Here is an 18,633-nt window from a genome sequence, read left to right as displayed (position 1 = left end):
CCCATGAGGATTGGCATTTCATTAGATAAAAAGGTATAAAGAAGAAGCAGGAACTAAAAATGGCCTTGAAGCTTTTCACCTGGGTGACTTTGTAATGGTGGTGAAATTTCCCAAACAGGAACAATGGAGAAGGGGCAGATTTCATAGGGACTATAAATAAATTCAACTTGTTTTGCCATCTTAACTTGGAGATGCTAGTGGTGTAAACAAGTGGTGATATCTAGCAGAAAGATGAAAATAAGAGCTGGATATCAAGAAAAGCGGGTGCTTTCAGTGCTGCTAGAGGCATCTGACATCTTGGAAGCTGATGTGATTTGTGGGGGAGAACTTCCATTTGAGGGCTGGTGGCTGCAGACACCTTTTGAATATTTCCATCTTCCTGTCCTGCGGAAGTCACAGATTCAGCATGTCCAAAGTAGAATCAATCATCTTCCCACAAAACTGTAATTTATCCAGATCTCTTCTTTTCTCCTCTAGCTGTGCAAATGCCACTCTTTTAGTCACTCTGGCTCGAAAGCTCAGTCATCTATGTCTCCTCTCTTAATTCTTTTCATAATAAATTTACCCTATAAACAATTCTGAACATCCATACAAACAACAGGTCATAAATGTAGTCATTTATAATGGAACTCTTTTGGATGGTTTGTAGTGTATCATTCTGGTCACATTCCTAAGCAAATACAGATTTAATTTACTTTATACATGATTAGAGTCATACTTCACATTTCTAGAGGAACTGTTTTATTAAAGTATAACATCCATATAGAAATGTACACAATAAAAAAGAGATGTACACAATCATAATTTGACAACTTTTCATGTAATTAAAATATTTTCCCACTACAATTTTCCAAAGCTCAAAGGTATTCCATCCCATAGATGTACCATAGTTTAGATAACTAACCACTGTTCTAGGGTTTCTGGCTTTTTTCCCTAATCTTCTCACCTCTCCTTCCACAATGCTGCAAAGATGAATTTACCTCTACTTAATCTGTATTTTGTGCTCATTTCCAATTTTTCCTTAGAATAAAATTCCTAGAGCCTGAATTTCTGGGCCAACAGGCATGTGCATTTTAAAAAATAAACTTTAATTTTAGAATTGTTCTAGATTTATAGAAAATTACGAAGGAACTGCACATGGTTCCTGTATACCTCCTACCCAGTTTCCACTGTTAATATCTCTACCTGTGCAAATTAGTATAGCACATTTGTCACAATTAGTGAACAATATTGAGATATTATTAACTAAAGCCCGTACTTTATCCAGATTTCTTTACTTTTTACCTAATGTCCTTTTTGCTGTTCTACTATCCCACTGAGGATACCACATTACGTTAAGTTGTCACGTTGCCCTAGGCTCCTCTTGGCTGTGACAGTTTCTCAAGACTGTCCTTGTCCTCGATGACCTTGGCAATTTTGAGGAATACCGGTCAGGCATTCTGTAGCACGTTCCTCAATTGGGGTTTGTCTGATTTCCTTTGATCAGACTGGGGTTGTGGGTTTGGAAGGAGATAAAATACCGCTCTCATCATATCTAGTCCACAGACTGTCAACATGATTTATCACTGCTGATGTGAACCTTGATCACCTGGCTGAGGAAGTGTTTTCTCTACCACAAAGTTACTCATTTCCCTCCTGACTGTACTTCTTTGGAAGTCACTAGGCACAGCCCACATTTAAGGAGTTGAGAGTGACGCTTTAGGGTGGAGTCTCTATATGAATTATTTGGAATTCTTCTGCACTAGTGTTAACTGTTCTTTCCATTCGTTAACTTATTCTTATCAGTATTCATATAATTACCTTCTATGGGTATGAACTCATAGATATTTATTTTTGAGTTTTAATCCAGTAGTACTTTACTGGTTTTGCTGCTCAAAGCATGTATATTTTTTAACACCCCGAGTAACTCACTGCTAAGCTGCCCTGCCAAAGGTTGTACCAACTCAAATGGTTAAAAGGAGGATCCATTGCCCTTCAACTTCACACACCCTTTATAAAAGCAGGTCAGCAAGCAGGGATGAGGCCTAGGCTCTCTCTGGCACCCAGTTTCCTGACGAAGATGAGGCCAGCGCGGAGACGTCCTGCCCCAGACGGGCACCTCACCCCTAGCCTGGCCCCCGCCCTAACCGCGCCTCTCCTCGCCCCCAGTAGGGTCTCCAGGCTTCCCCTCTCCCCCCACGGCCCCGCCCTACTTGGGGCGGAAGTGGGGGAGGCCGAGGGCCGGAAGTGCTGGGCGGGGAGGGGGGGGGCGAGCCCTTCCGCACAGATAGCTCCTCCCACTCTGCCGTCGCCCCACCCCCTCCGGCCCATACCGGAAATGAGGTCAGAGAGGGAAACCCTAGCGGAGAGACTCGGCCCCCATAGAGGCGGCCGCTGGACGTGCCTGCGGCAGCTGGTGAGGGGCCGAAGCGGGTCGAGAGGGTCGGGGTCCGGGGGGTGGCGCCGGCGGGGCTCCGGGGCTCTGCGCCGTGGCTGAGCGGCCGGAGGCTTGGAGGGGCCGCGGCGGCCGGCGGGAGGAGCGGGGGTGACGGGGCCTTGCTTTTCAGGGCCCATCGCCTCCGTCCGGGGGCGGAGGGGAGGGGGAGCTGAGGGACGGGCCGTCTCCCGGGCGACGGCCCTCACCTCTTCATTCTGGCTCTTTCGGGCCGGCGATTGCGTGAGGGCTTAGTGTGTCCACGGCCGTGGTCGCCCTAGTCCTCGGGGGTGGGCCAGGGCTGAGAGCCCTTTGAAACACTCGTTCCCCCCCCACCCCCCTCACATATGTGGCCATGTTGTGACCCCTGATCACGGAGAGAGCCTAGTGACCGGGATTTGCTTTTTCGCACTTTCTCTCCCGGAGGAGACTTATCCCTGGCCCCTGGTGAGCAAACCTGAGAGGTTGCCTCTTGCCTTTCCCGCCTCCTCCGCCCCCAACCTCCGACTCTGCCTCTACCCCTGCCCCGCTTCTGACTCCTACCAGTTTCCCCTTATTCCATCACGTAAATCAGACAGCCTTTCCTCTTCCCGAGGGCCGGCCTGGACCCCAGGGTCCTCTTGGACCGGAGGTGTGGGAGTCCCAGGCTGCTTCTGTCACCTGCTTTTCGAATTGCAGTTTTGGAAGCAGGAAAGGATTCTTCTGCACAGGCATTCGACTCGTAGTTGTTTAGTAACTTATTTCCACGTTAAAGTTTGTCCACTGCTGCCCGAGTGGTTTTTTTTGTTGTTTTTTTTTAAGCGGTAGTTCTTTATTTGGGAAGTAGACTTAGGCATGCTGTTCCCACTTGTTTACCTATTTTGGTCCTAGGGGCAGTTGTTTCCCAAACCCCAGTCAGGGTGTTTTAAACTATTTATTTTCTAAAGGGAAGTGGTCATCTGTGTATGTGTGTGTGGCTTTTGACACTTTGAGAAGTTTTGTTTGGTTGGTAGTTTTGGAACTAGATGTTTCCATTTCCCCCACCAAGGTGGCAGATAAGCCAGCCGACTGTTTTCCTGCGTTGGCATTGGGGCCACATGAAAATAGGTTTTAGAAAAATCCCTTGGAGAATGTAAACTGCATGAACGGAAATATGGCCTGAGAGTGGCGTCACACAGAGGTTTAAGCTCTAATTATGGTCTTGAAATACTTTGGTCTTAACAAGGGGTGGAGAAAAGTGCCAATTTAATATGTATTTAATAGGTGTTATACAAATTATATTAGATATTTCCATTTAAAAGGGCATTTTGAAGATTGGTCTTACTACTTTCATCCCTTGACAGGTTTGCCTTTGAAGTGACCCCTGAAATGTGATGTATGATGGTTTGATATGAATGAGTGGAAAAGTAGGAAATTTTGGAAAGCAGTCAGCTTCAAATCTCAGAGACTCCATGTGGACCATCCCTGCCATTTCAGCCTCAGTTATGTCCTGTTTTTGTGTGATGATCTAGCATGAAAGCACATAATTAAGATGATCACTTATTTTCTGAAGGATGTGGGAAGAGTTTAAAAGTTGCTAATAATTAAAAATTATATGATATACTCTTATAAGGTTTTTTACCTGGTAGCTTCCAGGTGGTAGTTGGTATAAACCAGAATGGGTATAAACTTAGTCTCTTTTTTCCATTTAGAGAACAAACCTGGTCCACTACAGATTCTTGGATCTATAAAACGGCAAGCAGTTTTCCTTGAAGTGTGTCACTAAGGTTGTCTTTCTATTCTCTTCTGCAAGCATTCTTATCAGTGACCTCATACTACACAATAGTCCTTCATCTATGCTTTTAAAGTTGAGTGTTTTTCTGCTTTTGTCTGATGAGACATTCTTTTATCTTTTTGGATCTTATCATTAGATAATTTAGTGACATGTTTAATTGGGGAAAAGGGGGAAAGATTTATTCCTCTGAGTTTGCTAATATTCCCCTTGTCACTTGGTAAAAGAGATTTTTTGCTTAAAAACATGTTGTCTTAAGACATTTAACAGGGGCCAAACACCTATTCTCAGTGGCCAAAGGGGGCATGGATGGTAGGATTCTAAGAGTAGCCAGATGAAAGGTGACTATTTTCTATGGAAAGGGTGAACTCTGCAGTGACATGATTTGTTTTGTAAAAATTTTCTAAAATAACAGCTCCTATTCAGGCTCTCTTTTTCTTTTTTCTTTTTTAAAATTTCTTTTGGCAGATGTGGCCTCATGGATGAGCTGGTACATGACTTAGCCTCAGCCTTGGAGCAGACATCTGAACAGAATAAGCTTGGTGAGCTGTGGGAAGAGATGGCCTTGAGCCCTCGGCAGCAGAGGCGGCAGCTTCGCAAACGGAGAGGCAGGAAGCGCCGCTCAGACTTCACCCACCTGGCAGAGCACACCTGCTGCTACAGTGAGGCCTCTGAGTCCAGTCTGGATGAGGCCGTTAAGGACTGTCGAGAAATGGCCCCGGTCACCAATTTTAGTGACTCTGATGACACCATGGTAGCCAAACGGCATCCAGCTCTCAACACCATTGTTAAAAGTAAGCAACACTCTTGGCATGAATCTGACTCCTTTACTGAAAATGCACCTTGTCGGCCACTCAGGCGCAGGCGGAAGGTGAAGCGAGTGACTTCAGAGGTGGCTGCCAGCCTTCAGCAGAAGCTCAAGGTGTCAGATTGGAGCTATGAGAGAGGGTGTAGGTTCAAGTCTGCGAAGAAGCAGCGTCTGTCACGCTGGAAGGAGAATACTCCCTGGACTTCATCAGGCCACGGATTGTGTGAATCAGCAGAAACTAGGACTTTTCTCAACAAAACAGGAAGGAAAGAAAGGATGGAGTGTGAAGCAGATGAACAAAAACAGGGCTCTGATGAGAACATGTCAGAATGGTGAGATCTCTTACTTAGTGAAAGATTTTTCTTGATTAATTTGACCCAAAGTACAGATGCACAGTCTTGATGAATTTCACTTTCTTTCCAACCACCTTCTATAATACTGACTTTGTAGCTCTCCTTTAACCAATTAGTGTTTATCTTTAATTTTTATTTATTTTTATTGATCTTAGAGGGACTAAACAAGAGAGAGAGAGAAACGATAATGTGAGAGAGAAACAATAATGTGAGAGAGAAACTTTGATTGGTTGTCTCTTGCACATACCCCGACCAGGGATTGAACCTGCAGCCTGGTATGTGCCCTGACTGGGAGTTGAACCCATCACCTTCTGATGTACAGGACTATATTCCAGCCAACTGAACCACACTGGCCAGGGCTGTCTCTAGTTTTGCTTTGTTTTTAATCCTCACTGTAGGATTTTTCCCCCCTTTTATCGCTAGAGAGAGAGTGGAAGGGAGGGAGAAGGATAGAAAGAGAGGGAGACAGAGATAGAGGACAGAGAGAGAGAGAGGGGGGGGGAGGCAACTGTGTAAGAGACACACATTGATTGGCTGCCTCCGACCCTGGTCGGGTATTGAACCGCAATCAACAGAAGCATGTGACCTTGACTGGTAATCCAACTGGCAACTCTTCAGTCTGCAGGGCAACACTGTACTACTGAGCAAAATCAGCCAGTTAAAGAACATTCATGATTCTATTTCCCTCTGTCAAGGAGGCTATACTGTAATGGAAGCACATTTTTTCCTTAAAATGTGTGCCTCAAATGCATAACCAGAATTTTATTTTAAAGGCAGTTTGCTGCTGTTAATGCCATGTAGTTCATACATCAGTATTGTTCTTTAGAATCAGGATCTCAGCAGAGGCTGGTGTGTGTGTGTGTGTGTGTGTGTATTATAAATGCTGGTGCCATGCACATGGAGTTTGTAAATGTTCCTGGTACTGCCTTTACCCATTAAGAATCATGGCTTTAGATATGTCTGGGCTATAATTCTGTTCTCTGCTGCTTACAGTTTGACTATATTGAGTTTATTTTTTATGGCTCATATTCAAGTTGTCCGAACACATCGTAGGCTTTGAAAATAACAGTACTTAGTCCCATTAGTCTTATGTCAGATGTCATTGAGCCAGAAAAATTTGTATGTATTGGGTGCATATTTATAATGTCAGTATAGTTTTTATTTTTTACCTCTCAGATAGTCCTAGGGACAATGAAACTACCCAGCTTGATACTTTAATATTGTCATTATTAATAATAATGTGAGATATCTGTTTCTCACTGGGGGAGATGCTGTTGGTGTTTTGGATGGGGCAGTTCTTCGTGGTGAGGGATTGTCCCATGCCTTGCAGGATATTTGGCATTTTTGCTTTGTTTCCATCTACCTGCCCAGTTCATATTATCAAACCAAATGCTTCTATGGGTGTTCCCTAGATGGGTTGAATAGTCTCAAATGAGAACCATTATATTCTGTTTTGATATTAGCAATTCTGAAGCACTAACTGTGTGCCAGGTATTGTACTGTTGTGCATAGCATATTCTTCCTTTTAAAAAAAATATATTTTATTGATTTTTTATAGAGAGGAAGAGAGAGGGATAGAGAGTTAGAAACATTGATCAGCTGCCTCCTGCACACCCCCCACCGGGGATGTGCCCGCAACCAAGGTACATGCCCTTGACCGGAATTGAACCTGGGACCTTTCAGTCCGCAGGCTGACGCCACTGAGCAAAACCGTTTTTGGCTGCCTAACATATTAATGCTCACAACTCCACTATTTGTATTTTATAGAAGAGGAAATGGAGGTTAAGCATGGTTAGATAATTTGCCCAAAGGTGGCAAAACTGAAAGTCAAACGTGATCCCTGAGTTCATACTTAACCACCATGTTACCTACCTTTTGACTTTGCCTTTTCCATGGCTCTTTTTTCTCTCATCTTAACTTCTATAACCTAAAGATGTATGGCCTTTCTTTGCTTCTTTAGAAATTTGTCTGAAAAACAAAGACATAAATCTTGGTTCCTCTGAGGTGGGGCTGTGTGAGTAATAGGGAAAGCTTTGTAGGTCTGCATGCCTATACCTTTCCTGAGTGGTTTTCAATCCAGCTGCACAACTAGGTAGGCTTATGATTTGGCTTTTTAAATTTTCCTCTAATGTATATTCCAAGGTCTATTTACCCAGTTTATATATAAATTTTGGGTTATAAAATCAGCTATGATTTTATAACCCAAAATGCTATTTTTAATGAAACAAGAAATACTTAATCAGCTTGTAGCTTTTCACAGTGTTGAAAATCTCAATTGAGGTGGTCAAGTTGTTTCAATATTGAGCATACTTACCAAATAGTAATCTTACTGTTGAGAATGGTGATTTTATTTTATTTATTTATTTATTTATTTATTTATTTTAAATATATATATTTTATTGATTTTTTACAGAGAGGAAGAGATAGGGATAGAGAGTTAGAAACATCGATGAGAGAGAATCATCGATCAGCTGCCTCTTACACACCCCCTACTGGGGATGTGCCCGCAACCAAGGTACATGCCCTTGACCGGAATCGAACCCAGGACTCTTCTGTCCATAAGCCGACGCTCTATCCACTGAGCCAAACCGGTTTCGGCGAGAATGGTGATTTTAAAAATAGCCCTTTGGGATGATAGCTTTTCTTCCCCAGAATTTCTTATTAAACTATGACATAATTGTGTATATGAGGGAGACTGTTAACTTTGTCTACTCTAAGATAGCCCACATGTGATTCTAAATGTAGAGCCTATAATCTAGCAGTGAGGTACTTTGGTTTTTCTTGTTCCTTCTTACCCCATCTATTGCACGTACAGTCAGGTGGTGAGAATATACATTCTAGTTATTCGAGAGCCTGGATAAATTGAAATCGGCAACAAGTCTTTTTTACTCTTTTCAAATCGAGGACCTTGTTTCCCCCTTTGGTCTCTCTCCCTGGTTCATGACTTTAGAGTTTTTTTCAGTGATGTAGATGCCAAAGTCTTTGCAGCAAGCTAACTATGAGGGAGGAATAATGGGTGGAATAGTAGCAGAAATAGAAAAAAAATTATTTAGAATATGATTATTTAGAGCCCTAAATTTGCTTTGATTATGTTGATTCATCTATAGTTATAAACAGAAGTGTTTGTATTTATTCTCCCTAAATCTACTCTGTGGGGAAAGGGGAAATTTTTACTCTCACTGCATATTACTATGGTCAGCCTCTCAATAGTAAAGTGGAACTATAAATCTTCTGCCCTCAATTATTAAGTACACCTTATACACAAAAGTAGCATTCGAGTGTGTTTAAGTAGAAAATAGTGTATGATTTGGATATTGTACTGTCTTGTTGAGTTGATTCTGTCAAAATGTTCTTAGTTTTTCTGCATTAAAAGAGATACTTCCAAGAATCCTCTTGGTTACCCTTTTCATAAATTTATTTGGATGTGCTAATTTATTCACAGATCAAAGTGTAGAACTTTACTTTTTATTAGTTGTATTGAGGTTTGTCAGATTGTATAAGATCCAACTTGTAAAATTATTAGGATGAATTGATCATTTAGCTTAGCCTAGTCTCAGTGGATAGGAAGAGTTCTTATAAAAGTCATGCATTACGTGTTTTAGGATCAAAACCGTATGTCTCAATCAGAGAGCTTTATTTCTAATTTCCTTAAGCTCATGGGTAACTAAACTTGGAGTCTTTTTAAGTGTAATCAAGAATTCTTTTTGCTTTTTCTCTTTCCGTTCTTCAATTCTACACCAGCAGTCCCTTGAGTTCTGAAGAACTAAAAGTGGTTGCGATACAATAGCTTTCTTATGCCTACAAAAAGATCAGTTATTATTTTATTATTTTTCTGTGCATAGTGTGTTCCATCCTAAAATGGAACAACTCTTTTGTAAAGTTACTTTCTACTGATCTTTATTCAAATTGCCTATAAAGCAGTTATTAATTAGGTGATTTATAGTCTAATTTTGCTCTCTTCTCTCCTAACACATCATTCATCTGTTCTCTTTGAATATAGCTTAACTTCTTTTCTTTCATAAAAGAGTTGGTTTGGTGTTGGCCTGAGGTTGCAGTTATGAGCCTTCCTCTGATGATATATTAGAGGCTGATCTCACAGGAAAGAAAATATTCCTTTCTCTTGGAAGGCAAGTGACAGAGATAGAGTGCTAAACCTTCCCCCCCTTCTCCAGCCCGAGCTGACCTTCTGCGGCCCCTTGGTGCCTCTTGTTTTCTTATTTTTATAGAAAATCAATATCCCTTCTGACACAAACAATAGCTCAGAAGCAAGAATAAATGGCAGAAAGCTGAGATCTCTGTCTATCACCTCTCACTTTAACTCCCCCAAACTCTTTAATTATGAGCGAGCTTTGCTCCAGGTGTTTGCTACAGTGAAATTGCTAAATGAGGACCATTTTAACCAAAGATTGGGTGATCAATAACACTCTATAGCAGTAGCTTGTTGGATCAATAGCATTCATTATTTCATGGTTAAGGTAAGTAGCCTCCTTTGCGAGTGGAGGTCATTAATCAGGGGTTTGTGGAGCTGTAGAAAAGAATATAAGAGGTAGGTTGAGGATGTTCTGTTTTCTATTCTGTAAATAGGAATGCTGACCAACAGTATATTGTAAATTATATTTTTGCATTTGAGAGTATTGAATAGCTAGCATAGTGTTCTTATGTAGATTTAACCAAAGTTCTATTAGTAGTACATCCTTAAGAACAACTAAAAAAGACAACTTGGGAGGTGGGTCTGATACTATTGTATTTGAGGATCTGTCTCTTGAAAGAAATGTCTACCTCTTTAGAGAAATGCTAGAAGTTTTCTTTCTAGAATTTTTCTAGAGGAAAGAACTTGATTCATGGATAGAAAGTATAGAGAATTAAGTGTTGCCTCAGTATTGATATAACGTTCTGAAAATTAGAACTTTGTAAAAATGAAGTGAATTGTTTCACTAGGTAATGAGTTCTGGATCACGAGTGATTCAAGCCTGTGGTTGGTGACCAATTACTGTGTTATTGTGAAGTTGGAGAATTTGAACTGAATGATCTCTGAAGTCCCTGCAAAACTGAGAATATATAATTCTTTTCAGTCACTACCTCCTTCCCATCACTGTAGCTTCATTTTTAGATAAAGCACCTGATAAGCAGCCTCCACTGCCAACTACGATACTTACGAAGGCATAAAACATTGCACATACGTCATCAGAAACGAGGACTGACAGTTGGCCTTTTGCCAAGATTTCCCCAAACTACAAGGTTGATAGAGCTATACTGGAGAGGCAGGTGGAAGCCCTCAGCAGTGCTGAGCCTTCGCTGAAGGTGGGCAGCAAAGCCCTGCATCCTTTCTCTATAGTCAGCTCTTGGTTCAGAAAAGCAAGGCTTATTTTAATCAGAAAATCGAGCAGCTGCTGTTTGAGCCAGCATGCTGTTCCATCCTTTACTTTCTGATACCTATCTTTCAGTTTTCTATTTGGAGGCTGTAACTCCCAGAATATACTTGGATAAGGAATCTTTGTGTTTTCTGTGTCTATATCTGTGTTTGAGGGTAAGGAGGAAGTAGTCACAGCATGTTGAGTCCCAGGAAGTAGAGTTTCCAAAAATAAAGTTTACTGTTGGCATCGGCAGAGACTGAAAAAGCACTCATAATAGAGCATTCTGAGAATTGTAGTGTTTTCTATGCCTTCATTTATTGCTGACTCCTAAAATGGGGTCAGAATCAGGCAGGGAGTGTTAGAAGACCCTGTCTTAGTCCAACATTAGCCATCTGAGATAAAAGCCCACCAGTGACACTGGGAATTAGGCTAGGGGCTCTGCACATCGTCTTGGCCAATTGTAGAGGTGAGAAGAGCATGTTACTACCCATAACCAAAGGAGTACAGAATGGGAAGATAATTTACAGACCCTTTCTGTTGGCAACTACCAGAGTCTAGGTAAACCAGTCTGAACAAGAGGTCTTTGAACAAGTTCTGCAGAATAAAGAAAAGAGGTCATCCTTAAAGTTCAGAGGAAGAATACATCTTTAAAAATGAGTGCCAGTGGGAAGCAGGAGAGCATTTTTGAAAATCTTCATTAGGATGCAAAGAGGTATAATCACTTTGGAACAGGAATAGTAAGTCATAAGGACAGAAAAATGGCTGTTTGAAAACCAGTGTTATGGGAGGGAAAATTGTAGGGAAATTTGAAATGTTAAAATGGAAGATAGTTCATCTCGTTGAACACTGCATTGATGATGTGGAAAACTTCAGAAGCCCTCCCAAAATGCAGAGAGGAGCTGAAAATGAGAGCGAAGATGATAGATCTAGAGGACAGAGAATTGAAGCCCAGTCTGTGAATATGTAAATATTCCCAAGGAACAATCCAATGCATTGGAATAGAAGAATGATTTAAAAATTAGATTTGAAGAGAAAAATAATTACTAATTATAATTAAATTAAATAATTAAGTATAATAATCAAAAGGGGAAACTAATGAAAAGAGATTTATACTTAGATATATGCTGACATATTTTTGCATTCTACATTGGTAGTAGGGATAGAGCAAATACTGTATAAAGAAAAATCTTAAAAGGCATGAGAAAAATAAGGTTGGCATTCATACCTATAGTACTAACTGTAAGGGGCTAAGGAAAAGATGATTTTCCTATCCCTTGTCCCTGAATTTTATATATAGCTAAGATAGATTTCACATAGAAAGGAGCACAAAGACCTTCTTAGATATGCATGTTTCAGAATGTATGCCCTTTAAAAATTTACTCTCAAAAGACATTTTATCTAACCAAAGATGAATCACTATAAGCTCTGAGAAAAGGTAAGTCTTAAGAGGATGGGTGGACTTCTCTAAGGCACAGCCCCCAGCTCAGTAGCAGAGTCCTGAGCAAAATCATGATCGCTGCAAAGTTTGTCTCACTGCAGTGGCTTTGGTAATGAACCTGTGAAACTGGAGATGTTGCTGCTTACGTGGTGCCAACTGAATGAAACTGAAACACTCCATTATACAATCTCATGATTTATTATGGGAATAATTTTATAGTTGATGTGAAATATTTCTCTGAAAAACCTAAGTCATGTTTGCTTTCATTCTTAGAAGTCTGATTATGTATTGTTACAAATGTACCACCTCGACTCAGAAAAAAGATGGGGAAAAATTGAGCAAAGATATCTTTGGGCAGTGGATCTAGGAGTGACATTTTTTTCCTTCCTGTTTTTCTGAATTCTAAGACAATTTAAAATTATTATTAAGTATACCATTATGTATTTAATTAAAATGAAAACTAATCTTTTAGCATGATGATATAAGCCATAACTCTATCTTGCTAATTTCTTTTAAAAGTAGATAAATGAGGCACCACCTATTGAGCTAATCCTATATAATAAAAGGCTAATATGCAAATTGACCAAATGGAGGAACAGCTGGTCACTATGACGTGCACTGACCACCAGGAGGCAGACACTTAACGCAGGAGCTTCCCCCTGGTGGTCAGTGCACTCCCACGGGGGAGTGCTGGCAGGTGCCTCTTCCGCTTCTGCCGCAATTGGACATCCCCTGAGGGCTTCTGGACTACGAGAGGGCACAGGCCGGGCTGAGAGATCCCCCACCCCCGAGTGCATGAATTTTGTGGACCAGGTTAATAATCTAGTTGGTTAATAATCTAGTTGGTTAATAATCTTAAATGAGTAAAAAATGAGTGGTAACTTATTGATACTGAATTTTGATTATAGATGATAAACTTGTTCTGTAATCCTTATTGTAACCGAGACAGGTATAAACTATTCTCATTCAGTTTTAACTTACAGTCCTTGTAGTTAGAAATATGAAAGAACTAGCAAGCTCTCAGGTCTGAGGACAAGCTGTGTTTTTTTCCTCCCAGTTGTGAGAATTTAGAGAGATTTGTCTTATTGAAAATAGAAGCTGCTCATGAGGGCCAGAAGGTAGGGAGTTATTTTCAAAAAAGAGTTCATAAAGATGCTGTATTATTTATTGCTGCAGAAAAATTGCCCTAAAGCATAGCAGCTTTAAATCACAAACATGTAAGTCTTATAGTTCCTGAAGTCAGGTATTGGGAAGCAGCTTAGCTGGGTGGTTCTGGTTCAGAATCTAATACTGTTACATTAAAATTTAGCTCTCATCGAAACCGGTTTGGCTCAGTGGATAGAACATCGGTCTGTGGACTGAAAGGTCCCAGGTTCGATTCTGGTCAAGGGCATGTACATTGGTTGTGGGCACATCCCCAGTAGGGGGTGTGCAGGAGGCAGCTGGTCGATGTTTCTCTCATTGATGTTTCTAGCTCTCGATCCCTCTCCCTTCCTCTCTGTAAAAAATCAATAAAATATATTTTAAAAATAAATAAAATTTAGCTCTCAAATGCTGAGGCTGCAGTTGTCTCAAGCCTTGTCTTGGGCTGAAGGCTCTACTTTCCAACTTAGTCATAGGGCTGTTGGCAGATCTCATTTCTTTATGGGCTATTGGACCAAGAGTCTTGGTGTCTTTTTCACTTCTAAGCTCACTCATGGGGAGAAGGGAAGGGAGGAATCTCCAGAATGCCCAAGATGGGAGCCACAGTCTTATTAAAAATCTATTATCAGAAATGACATACCATTACTTCTGCCGGTGCTATTGGTTACACAGACCAACTAGGGTGTGAAAATACCAGGAAGTGAGTCATCTGTGAGTTTGGTTACTACAGATGGCTACTGGTCTTTTGAATTTCTTTCCTAACTTAGTAAGAAGATAAATTCAGTAAGTTCAGACTACTATTTCCCCAGAACTTATTAGGAGAAGGTTTTTTTCTTTGATTGCAATGGAAGGATCATTCAGCAAGCACCTGGGGCTTAGGAGATACACCTCCCTGGCTCTGATGTTATTCACTGTGTAATGTTGGGCAAGTGCTTACCCACTCTGAGCCATTCCTTTATCTGTAGTATGAGGTTGACAAAGTTACCTCATAGAGTTTTGGGATAGAAGAAATATAATAATGAATATATGGCACTTAATACTTTGCCTGGCCTGCAGTAGAACTCCGGACATGATATTACTTGTATCAGTAATAAATCATTGCCTTCTCTGTGAATAATTTCCTTAATAAACTCAATTCAATACCAAACCATTTTTTTGAGATATTTGAAGTTTAGAGAATCTGTTGAGAGCAGTCACACCCTCTCCCATGGGAAAAATACTAAATTTCATAGACTACATTTTATTTTTCCATTTAAAATGAAAATAGATTCAAGACCCATAGAATTTTTTAAATTGAAATGTAATTGAGAGCACCATAGATTTTAGATGACTATTTTAATAAGAATTTCAGTGAGGGAATTACTACTATTAGCTTCTAAAATAATATTTGGGCACATACAAGAATTAGCACCCTAAAAGTAGCTTTCTAATCTTTAATCCTTTGCAGTGTTCACAAAATGGGTTCATACTATCACATCCTCAGAACAACCCATCCACAGTTTATGTGCAGAGAAATAGGATTAGTGAGGTAAAGTGATACACCACAACGGCCATGCGAGGAGAAGCAGCAGAGCGGATTTGAAGGAGTTCATTTCATTTGCGTAACATTTACTGGATATCTGTCATGTGCCATGTGCTATGCTAGGCATTGGGCACATTGAGATGAGCAATCTATTTCCTTTCCAGCATGGATCCCTCTCTTCCGGGACTATAGGATCTCCTTTCTGCCTGGGCTAGGCAGAGGAGGATCTGTACAACGCTTGAGTAATTTCAGTTCTACCAGTTGGCCTGAAGATCTAGCTGCCTTCTCATGATTCCTGGGATCTGGAAGCCTGAGACTGAGATCTGGCCCACTCCTGACAAGAGAGTGACACCTTTGTCCCGAAGGCTGGCTCTACCCTGCAAAATACACAGGCTTCTCTCCTCTGAAGTAGTTTCTCTTAACATGGCACCACTCCATCTCTCTACTTTGTTCATCACTCTAGATGAAGATCCTTAACTTTGTCAGTACTAATGTTTTGGGCCAGATAATTCTCTGTTGTAAGGGCTGTCCCGTGCATTGTAGGGTGTTTAGCAGCATCCCTGGCCTCTACCCAGTAGATGCCAGAGGACATCAACTCCCCTTTCCTCCCTTTAAGTCCAAACAAACAAACAAACAAACAAACAAAATAATGGTTCCAGACATTTCCATAAGGCCTCCAGGGTCTGTGAGGGCCAAAATTGCCTCCAGTTGAGAACTATTGCTCTAGATGTTTCTGGTAATGAGATTGGCTTTTTACTTCAGTGACTCTGCTTTTTCCAACAAGCATGAGTCTCAAATTTAGAGAACTGTTTTGTTTAGTTTTTTAATTTATTGATTTGAGAGAGGGGGAAGGGAGAGAGACATCGATTTGTTGTTCCACTTATGTATTAACTTGTTGCTTGTTGTATATGCTCTAACTGGGGATTGAACCTATGTCATTGGCATATCCTAATGACACTCTAACCAACTGAACTACTCAGCCAGGGCAAATTTAGAGAACTTTGTAAGACCAAAACATTGATCTATTCTACAGAATAAAAATAATGTAGTTTAAAAATGAAGAGTTTCTGCCAATTTAAAAACAATACCTTCTAATTGCTCCTCAAAAGGGCAAATAGTTCATTTCACAGCTTGGAAATAGAAGCAGTTTAGATGAGAGTATTTAAAAATAGTGCCAAAGTTTACAATGTTTAGCTAACAGTGTTTGTCCTGGAATTAAGTGGACAAGAAGTATGAATAGTGTTTTATTAGGCTTGATTCCTATGATAATCTACTTATTTGAAAGTGGGTGCCATGCCCAGTCATCTGGTTATTTCACTTGGATGTGGTTCAGTTGCTTTGGTCCCATAGAAACCCACCCAGTAAGTTTCATTTTCTGGCACCATTCATAGTGATTACAATATTATTGACTTTATTTCCTATGCTGTACATTACATACCTATAACTACCAACCTGTACTTCTTAATCCCTTCACCTTTTCACCTATCCTCTTCTCTGGCAACCATCATTCTGTTCTTTGTATCTATGAATCTGTTTTTGTTTTGTTTGTTCATTTATATAGTTCTTCAGATTCCACATATTAAGAGAAATCATATGGTATTTGTTTTTCTCTCACTGGCTTATTTCACTGAGCATAATACCCTCTAGGTCATCCAGGCTGTCCCAAATGCTAAGATTTCATGCTTTTTTTATGTTCTAGTAATATTCCACTGTATATATGTACTTCAGCTTTTATATATCATATATATATATATATATATATATATATATATATATACATACATACATACATATATATATTGATTTTAGAGAGAAAGGAAAAGGGAGAGAGAGATAGAAATGTTAATGATGAGAGAGAACCACCGATGGGCTGCCTCCTGCACTGTCCCCACTGGGGATCGAGCCCGCAAACCTGGGCATACACCCCAACTGGAATCTAATCCGGGATCCTTCAGTCTGCAGGCCCAACGCTCTATCCATTGAGCAAAACTGGCCGGAGCTGTATTACTGCTTTTTTATCTACTAATCTATTAATGGATAGCTTGGCTGTTGTAAGAATACTGCAATGAGCAAAGGGATGCATATATTTTTCGAATTTGAGTTTCTTCAGATATATACCCAGAAGTAGAATTGCTGAGTCATAAAGCACTTCCATTTTTAATTTTTTGAGGAACCTCTCTATTGTTTTCCACAGGGGCTGTACCAGTGTGTTAGGGTTCCCTTTTCTTCATATCCTTTCCAACACTTCTTTGTTGATTTATTGATGATAGTCATTCTGATAGTCTATTGGCTATCTGTATGTACTCTTTGGAGATGATTTTATTTTAAAATCATAATCTCTGAGCCATAAATGAAGGAAGGCTGCAGGACTGGACAACTGTGGCCTATGACTTGGAAATATTTGGTTCTACTTCATAGCTAGCACTACATTTTGCTTACTGTATTCTAGTGTTTATATACAAATATGCCGTGAACTTCCTGGTATTTTTCTTTTTAATAAATTATCCTACCAATTTCTTACATATCATTAGATTTCTTCAATACAAGTTCTTCTGAAGGGGATAGATTTAGCAGATGCTATCAAATGAAATAGTCCTTTCCAGATACTGGTGGAATGAAGATACTTCTATGTAATAAATGTTCTGTAAGACATAAGTCATTTTCTTGGTGAAGAAAATATCTCCTTTGATCATAATCTTAAAATCCTGGTGATAGTCCTATATGACATCATTACCATTACTCTAATTAACTGCATAGAGGAAATTAGTGCAAGCTAATCTTTCAAGAAGAGTCTCCTTAAGTGCTGTTCACAAAAGTAGAAAATATACAGAGACAGGAAGGTTTTAGGTTACCAACACCTTTCTTGACCCAACGTCTTTCTTTGAGCTTGTCTCCTATATTTAGAATATGAGGAGAGAATGAAATCCATGGAAAAAAAGGCCTAAGGAGGCACTGGATCTTGTACTTACCAGTGGTTGGACATGAATAGAGAAAAGAATTGATAGATTTTGTAATAAAACAACAGTTTTATTTTTTTAATTGGAAATATTTAAGCAGAGGGGACCATAGACATTGCAGAGTTGAACTTGCAATACATGTACAGCAGGGATCAGCTGTACATGTATTACAAGTTTATCTTTCCTCTGTAAAGAGCCAGATAGTAAATAGTTTAGGACTTTGTGGGCAGTATGTTCTCTGATGCAACTACTCAACTTTTTATTTGTGGTGTGAAAGAAGACATAGACCATATATAAATGAGTGAGTGTGGCTGTATTCCAATAAAATTGTATTTATGAACACTGACATTTGGATTTCATACCATTTCCACACCTCACAAAATGTTCTTTTGACACCATCCATCCACCCGCTGCAGGTATATAAAACTAAAAATCAAAGCAAAGTAAGTAACTGGCTGTTGTTTGCTAACCCCTAAGACTCAGTTGGTGCTATTGCTAGCCAATAAAGAATATAACACGATGGTAGAACAGAATATCTGTCCCATGGCCCACCATTCCTTCATATCAAGAGGAGTTAAAAATATGAAATTTGCTTTATTTTTGAGGTAAAATAAGAGCAATAAAGTAGTAATATGAGAGGATGTGTATATAGTTAAGACTCAGTGGAGTTAGGCTAGTAATATTTTTAGGAATTTGCTAAAAATACAAAAACAAAACACATTAAGTTCAGCAAGGCACAGTTCTTTGAACTGAGAAGTAGGAAGAATGCAGTAGTCTATGAGGATGTCTTCTGGATTTAATGGCAGAGCTCTTTGAAGATTCTAAATCCGTCAGAATCCAGTGGTAGAGTTTTATAAGACATTTCTTACAATGACACCTGAGAATGTTCCCACTG

General features: G+C 40.0%; 1 protein-coding gene and 1 long non-coding RNA gene across 10 annotated transcripts in view; both read left to right on the top strand.

The window, feature by feature from the left end:
• The first annotated feature begins 2,276 nt into the window (after nt 1-2,276).
• Nucleotides 2,277-18,633, top strand: part of GPATCH2L (G-patch domain containing 2 like) — a 55,302-nt gene continuing 38,945 nt past the window's right edge. For 7 of the 9 annotated variants that reach the window (XR_006740975.1, XR_006740976.1, XM_045578429.1 and 4 more), the window contains exons 1-2: nt 2,294-2,395; nt 4,632-5,303. Coding sequence is in view for 7 of the 9 variants with exons in the window: in XM_045578429.1 (XP_045434385.1) it covers nt 4,642-5,303 (662 nt within the window). In the remaining 2 variants the exon portion in view is untranslated. Of the gene's footprint in view, nt 2,396-4,618; nt 5,304-18,633 lie in introns of all 9 variants that reach the window. The other 2 variants (XM_036430668.2, XM_045578428.1) reach the window with 2 other exon arrangements.
• LOC118715085 lies at nt 13,657-15,427 on the top strand. The gene is made up of 2 exons (XR_004986767.1): nt 13,657-13,999; nt 14,448-15,427. It is a non-coding gene; the product is annotated as an uncharacterized LOC118715085 (long non-coding RNA).

Source organism: Pipistrellus kuhlii, unplaced genomic scaffold, assembly GCF_014108245.1.
Source record: "Pipistrellus kuhlii isolate mPipKuh1 unplaced genomic scaffold, mPipKuh1.p scaffold_m20_p_1, whole genome shotgun sequence".
Taxonomy (NCBI): Eukaryota; Metazoa; Chordata; class Mammalia; order Chiroptera; family Vespertilionidae; genus Pipistrellus; species Pipistrellus kuhlii.
This window is presented reverse-complemented; position numbering and strand designations above follow the sequence as displayed.